General features: G+C 39.0%; 1 protein-coding gene across 1 annotated transcript in view; it reads right to left on the bottom strand.

Moving 5' to 3' along the window:
• The window catches only part of GRXCR1 (glutaredoxin and cysteine rich domain containing 1), a 180,699-nt gene that overhangs the window by 27,386 nt on the left and 145,861 nt on the right, over positions 1-7,452 (bottom strand). The window contains exon 3 of the mRNA XM_004703145.4: positions 4,262-4,327. Within this exon, the coding sequence (XP_004703202.1) occupies positions 4,262-4,327 (66 nt within the window). The remainder of the gene's footprint in view (positions 1-4,261; positions 4,328-7,452) is intronic.

Below are 7,452 nucleotides of genomic sequence, written 5' to 3'. Positions count from 1 at the left end.
GCGATATGAAGATGGCACAAGTTAGCTTGCTTAAGTGAACAAGGATTGAAGCACTTGCTGATGAAGAACAAGGATTGCAGACTTTAGTACGGATTACACCCAATGTAAAGATCAAAATCCTCACAACTGGACCAATAGTTAACATCACGATAAATGGAAAAATGGCTAAGGTTGCCAAGAATTTGGTCTCGTTTGGCTCCACAATCAATGCTCATGGAAGCAGCAGTCAAGAGATCAAAGGACATGTTATATTACATTAATCTGTTGCAGAAAGCATCTTTAGATTATTGAAAAATAAGGATGGTACTTGGATGACGAAGATGCGCCTGACTCAAGCCGTGGTATTTGTCTTCACTTCTTATGGGTGTGAAAGTTTAACATTGAATAAGGAAGGCGAAATCAGAATCAAAGCATTTGAATTTCGGTCTGGAGAAGAATATTTAAATTCCCATGGACTGCTAAAAGACAAGCCTATCTATCTTGGAAGACATATGGCCAGCGTGATCCTTAGAGGCAAGGATGACAAGACTTGGTCTTACATACTTTGGACATATTGCCCAAAGTGACTAGTCCTTGGAGAGGCACATCATGCTTTTACTGCACAGTAAAAGAAGAAGGCCCTCAATGAGATGGATTTACCTGTGGCTGCCACAATGGGCTAAGGCATAGGAACAACTCATTGTAAGCATGGTGCAGGACAGGGAAGGATTTTGTTCTGTTGTGCATAGAGTCATTCTGGGTCAGAAGGGACTTGATGGTACATAACAACAACAATAGGGTAGACAACGATATTATTCTAATAAATAAATATGTATTCACCGTATATATATACATATATATTACATCAACCCAAACTCACTGTCATTCAGTTGATTCTGACTCATGGCAACCCTATAGGACAAAGTATAAAACTCCCTGTGAGTTTCCAGGACTGTAACTTTTTACAGGAATAGAAAGCCTCATCTTTCTCCCAAGGAGCAGCTTGGGATATTGATATTTATATTTATATGAATATAAAACCTCTAATGGATAAAGTATATGAATACACAATTTACAGGACAGGAAATATAGAAATGAAAGTTACTTACAATAAGGTGCCCAAACTCTGAGACAATTAGTAGGTGCAAAAATAAGCAATAATGGGATATCTATCTATTTATCTAATATTCTGGCAAAAATTTTAAAATTGGATAATGCCAAATATTGGCGGGAATTTGAGGACAGAAGAAACCTCATTCTCCACAGGAGGGAACAGTCATACTGGAAAGCCAACTTGTACTACCTGAAAAATTAGGCTCATACATAACCTATCGTACAGCAATTTCTACTTCCAGCAAAATCTACAAAGAAATATGTTCAAATCTGTGCCTTATAACACTGTTGGAAATAGATGCTAAAAGACCACCTGGGTGTCTTTCCATAGAATAGTTAGTAAATTAACAGCTCCATTCTCAAAAGTAGTTTTAAATAGCTACATGTAACTATGTAAATTTAAATTGGAAACAAGTAAAGTTAAATAGAATAAAAGTTTCAATTCCTCAATCACATTTGTCAGTGGCAGTCAAGTCATTTCTGACTAATGGTGATCTTATATAGAATGGAACAAAAATGTGCGGAATCCCATACCATCTTTCAGTGCTATATAAGGCAATATTCTAATACAACCCATAAAGTTTTCAATGGCCAATATCACAATTAGATCACCAAGCCTTCCTTTCTTGTGTATTGTAATCTGGAAGATCCACTGGAACTGACCACCAAGGATGGCTCTGGGGGCATTTGCCATTCTGGCAGCATAGGTTGTTGCTACTGGCAATTACATCAAGTGGATTCCAACTCATGGGAACTCCACATGCTCAGAGTCAAACCATTCGTAGAGGTTTTAGGGCTGTGACCTTCTAAGAGTGGATCATCAGGCATGTCTTCCGAGCTGCTTCTCGGTGGATTTGAACCACCAACCTTTTTGCCAGTAGCGTAAGTGCTTCGCCATTTGACTGCCTGGTGAGTTCACTAATATATATTAATCCAAGTATGTCTTTTAAGTAAAAATAAATTAACATATGTATTTTAAGTGTAGCAGAATAAAGCATAAGGAGAAAATGAGAGAAATAAAGCCATACATGTTTTTTGTTCAGAGGAATTTTAAAGATCATTAATTATACAACCTTGTCTAACAAATGAGGAGATCAAGATTCTGATCCTAGAAGGCATGTGCCAAACTCCCAACAGCATCATCAGTGAAGCTGAGAAGGCAGCTTAAATCCTCCGATACCCGAGTCAAAGCATTTGATTTTATGTACTGTGGGAAAAAAGGGATTTTAATCTGCTTATACAAGAACAGGTAGACTCTCTGAGTATACCCTATGGTTGTAGCATTTAGCAGGCAGATTATGGTACATTGTTTTGTAGAACCCAAGCACCATCCTTCTTCATAAGTACTTTCTGTCTGGCTATTCAGCTTCCTCACTGAACCACACTGTCTGAATGTAATATTACAGTTAAGTTGTGGAAAAGGCTCATTCAGAATTTGTATGGGTTATTAATATTTATAAGCAGTACTTTGGCACCATTTTGGCCCTTAGCAATATGCCTATACATACTATACACTTAGTAAATATGTGTTGAATTAATACATTGTGCTTGTTATTCTAGGAAGAATCACACAATGGATAGATCATTATTTCTACAATAAAGAATTTGGAGCGTGAGTCAAATACACAACAGAAGGTAATACAAAAAAAACTTCTATGAACACTCCCAAAAAGAGAGAGAAATTCAAAGGCAGGAGAGATCAAAAATGATATGCCAATGGGACTTGAATGTGATGGGGAGAAATGAGAAATTAGAGCTATAGCATTCATAACAAAGAATGTCAATTTATGACAGAACAGCTTGTGCAATGGAGTGAGAGTACAAAAACGCAGGAGACCACAGAGCTCCTTCTTTGAGCTGAAGTGGAAAGCATGGCAGAGAATCAGAAATGAGGCAAGCAGAAAAGACTAGACAAAGAGGAGGGAAAAGTGGCATACAAATACTGGTCACCATGTGTCTCGGTTCTTCTGGGAAAGTTCTGGTTCATGACTTCTGCCCTAGAATGATTACTAACGCTTCCTGTTCACTCTCAATATGTCTTGGTTTTCACAATGAAGTGTGTGATCTCCCTACATATAGGGAGAAACAGGCTCTTAATAGTTACCAGAGATGCCTCTGGTAAGGGCTTCCTCATTGTATATATGTTAAATACATGATATACTTGAATAAATATTTTTATAATATTGTATCTATAAGTGTAGCCTATTACCATCTAATCCATTGGGTCTTAAGGTGACCTGGTATGTCACCGAATAGAACTATTCCATGGTAATCGTTGGCCGCAATCTTTATGGAAGCAAATCAACCCATAGAGACCGTCTGACAGCTTCTGAGGCTGTAATCTTATGAGAGCAGATTGCTTCTTCTTTGTCATGTTGAATGGCTGGTGGGTTTGACCACCCACCTGGTGGTTATGTCCAATACTTATCTGACAGTGCCACTCACTGCAAGAATATTTTAGTGAAAAGTCATCGATTTCTACAAAATACAGTACACAAAAATGTATGAACAATAATTTTGAAGTCAACAGCTTCAGATAGTATCACACAGTGTGGTCTGCACCGACCCCCTCAGTCAACTACTTCTGCCACCGCATGCAATTTATGAGCTGTTACGTGACACTGCGAGCTGTTTCAAGTCAGGCAATCATTTTGAAACACATTTGTTATTTTTATTTAAAGTACTTTATTTTCCTGTGACCGAGCTTTTCAATGGTAAAGATTAACCAAACAAAACTCAAGAGACTTCACCAAAAGAGCACATTTAATTTCTTGTGCCTCGATTTATATTTAAGACCTGTAATTCCACAAATGGCCTGCATTCAACTATGCTGACTGGAATGCATCAAAATATTTTAAAAATAAATTCAAATGAAGTTGTAGTCTTATATATATATATGCAATAAACATGCGGAGGGATCCCCTATGGTCTGGTGTGGGAGAAGGTTCATGAGGACTGAAGGAGTGAGACCATGTGTTACTCCACTGGGTGATACCAAGCCTCATGACATCAGGCTGCCTGATGGAGGTGTTATTTAAAGTGTCACATGCATATTTGATAGAATTTTGGGAAGGGGACAGGGGGAGAACTCAATTGAGAAAACCCAATTACAATCAGGATGTATTTAACATTTCAATGAATAAAAATAAGTTGCTAAAAGTACAATTACCTCAATTTTGGTTAAGAGGTCTTGCAGCTCTCCTGATTCATTCATGGACAAAATTTTCTCAGCACCCTATTAACAAGAAAGGGTTGGGAGAAAAGAAAATCCATTTTGTTAGTGTTGAGAAGATAGAGCTTTCATGAGGAAAGCTTAATCCACAAAGTACCAAATACAATACAAATCCACGCCAATGTATGACCAAGAAACCCAGAAGAGATCAAAGGGCCCCTTCTGTTCATTCTCCCATGTGGCAAGGCTACTGACAGCAGACAAAGGAGAGACTCCTGCAGCAAGTGAGAGCTGGGAAAGCAGATCAGAAGGGCCCACTCCTACCCTGTAACATGTTTGGAGGGCGAGAGTCACCTCTGCCATTTGGGAAAAGAGCCTCCAGCCAATCTCATTCTGGTTGTCTCTGACCCTTCAAACCAGTCTTGAACACAGTCCTGCTTAGAGTTGTAAATGTGAAGGTGGTAGCAACTACTGCTACTAATTTTTATTTTGATTTAAGGTACTGTCATCTTTTATTTTAAACTGATAATGTCCTGATTTAGCAGAGTTAAACTGTCCCAAATGGTTCTCTAGACTATAGTCTGTACAGGAGCAGGTTATCTGGTTTTTATGCCGCAGAGTCAGTAGGTGGATTTCAGCTTTCAACCGTTTGGTTAGTAGCATGTGCTAAAGTACCATGCCATTAGTGGTCATATAATAATAATAATAATTACAACATATAACCTTGTAGTGTTGCCTACTTAGGCAGGCTTAGGCAGGAAGTCACTAGGAATGAAATAAAGAGGATATCTACTATATATTTCATTTATCTATATAAGGGGAAGGATTATAGGTCAGGTGAATGGCAGTCTAACTCAAATAACCAGCATAGAAAGTAATGATCCCTAAATCAATTTCTAGGCTTAAACCATTTCTCAGACTCACAATCCCTTGAAGGCAAGAGAGGAGAGGTCCCTTTGAAGAAAGACCCCACTACACTGCAAAAGGTTTATATTGTTAACCTTTCTCCTAGACTTCCTGAAAAGTAATCTTTGGCCTTTTACAAGAATAATTGTTCACTGAAGAAAATGAAATAATAAGACTTTGGGGAGATTTCTAGACACTGGCTATGAATAGAGATTAATTCCAGAAGACCCCCTGAATTTTGAAAGCCTATCAGTCAGAGTGGTGGCCTATGGAGTTCAACTTATTAAAGAAATCTTCCTTCAGGTTTGTCTCAAAATCCCATGATGCAGTGATTTCCCCAGTCCCAGGCTATATTGGTATAGACATACTCAGAAACTGGCGGAATCCCCAGAGAAGATCCCTGGCATATGGAATAAGGGCTATCTTGGTAGTAAAATTCAAGTGGAAACCATTAGAACTTCTTCTGCCTAGGAAAATTGTACGCCAACAGTGATATCACATTTCTGGGGGGATTGTAGAGGTTAGTGCCACCATCTGATCTATGTCAACTATTTGGCCTGTACCAAAAAAAAACAAAAACCGGATCTTCAAGAATTGCAGTGCATTATCATAAACTTAACCAGGCAATGATGCCTATTGCAGCTGCTGTTACAGATGTGGTTTCATTGCTTGAAAAAATATTTTTCCTGGTAGCTGTTATGCAGTTATTAATATGACCAATGTCTTTTTACAATTGCAGTTTCAAAGGGCCACCTAAAGCAGTTTGCCTTTAACTAGTAAGGGCAACAAGACAGTTTTATAACTCTCCTTCAAAATTATATCAACTCTCCCACACTATGCTGTCATTTAGAAACTTGATTACCTCTCCCTTCCGGAAACTGTCACACCAGTGCATTACATTGATGGCATCATGCTGTTCTGACCTGGTAAGGAAGAAGTATCAATCACTCTAGACTCTTTCCAATATTCTCAGCTTCTTAGCACTGATCAGAAATTTAATCAAGTATTGTGCTTTGGAGAGTGGCAGGGAGAAATGAAAAAAAAATTATTAAAGATTTGGCTCTTGAGGAAAAAAATGACTCCTCTACAGAAAATCTGGCGCCTTACTCCTTAGTGAAATTCCCAGTGGTCCAGTGGTGTGGAGCATAGGGCTAAATCGCTACTAACATGAGAGATACATTATTGGATCTGGCTCCTTTCACAACGCAAAAAGAGGTGCAATGTCTGCTGATCCGCTTTAGAAGCAACATATCCCTCATTTTGGTGTGCTACTGCATCCTATTTATCGAATGACTCAAAAATCAACTAGACTTGTGTGGGGCCTAGAACAAGAGAAATCCCTGAGGCAAGTTCAGGTTGCCATGAAAGCTGTTATGCAGCTTGAGCTATCTGATCCAGCAGATCAGTGGTGCTTGAAGTGTCAGTGATCCATAGAGGTGCAGCGTAGCGTCTTTGGCAGACGCTTTTTGGTGAATCATAGCACAGACCCTTAAAAGCAAAGCTCTGCTAACCTCTATAGCCAACTACTCTTCTTTTGAGAAACAGCCTTTGCGCTGTTAAACTGAACCTTAGTGGAAACTGAGTGCCTCAACAAGTCACCATGAGACCTGAGCTGCCACCATGACCTGGGTGTTGACTGATTCACAGAGTCATTAAGTCGGACATACACAAGAGCACTCTATCATTAAATGGAAGTGGCATATACAAGATTGGGCTTGAGCCAGACCTGAATATATAATTAAGCTGCATGAAAAAGTGGCTTAAATGCCTGTGCTCTGTTTCCCCACTATCCTATATAAATATATTTACATATGTACATGCCTGTATTTAGACCCTTTGTCTCTTAGTTCTTTCTTCCATTTCATTTTACTTTCCTCTTGTCCCACTATCATGCTCAGCCTTCATTTGGGCATATATTGATAGGTTTAGTATTAAGGCAGCAGATGGACATTGGACCTCCACTCAAGAGAACACTCTGTTCTTTTAAATTGGCATTCCATGATGCACACCTTCCCGACACGATCACTGAAGACAAATGTGTGCATAAGCAAATGTGGTGAAAAAAGCTGATGGTGCCCAGGTATCAAAAGATACAGCGTCTGGAGTCTTAAAGACTTGCTGGTAAACAAGCCATCTAGCTGAGAAGCATCAAAGCCCACATGGAAGAAGCACACAAGCCTTTAGAAGGGACCAGGTATCAGACATCAAAGAACAAAAAATCATATCAGTGGGTGCCCACTTTTCCAATATGATCACTGAAGACAAATGTGTGCATAAGAAAA

Source organism: Echinops telfairi, unplaced genomic scaffold, assembly GCF_000313985.2.
Source record: "Echinops telfairi isolate 266 unplaced genomic scaffold, ASM31398v2 ScPeMD7_7468;HRSCAF=8506_0, whole genome shotgun sequence".
Lineage (NCBI taxonomy): Eukaryota > Metazoa > Chordata > Mammalia > Afrosoricida > Tenrecidae > Echinops > Echinops telfairi.
The sequence above is the reverse complement of the archived record's forward strand: the minus strand, read 5'-3'. Positions and strand labels throughout refer to the sequence as shown.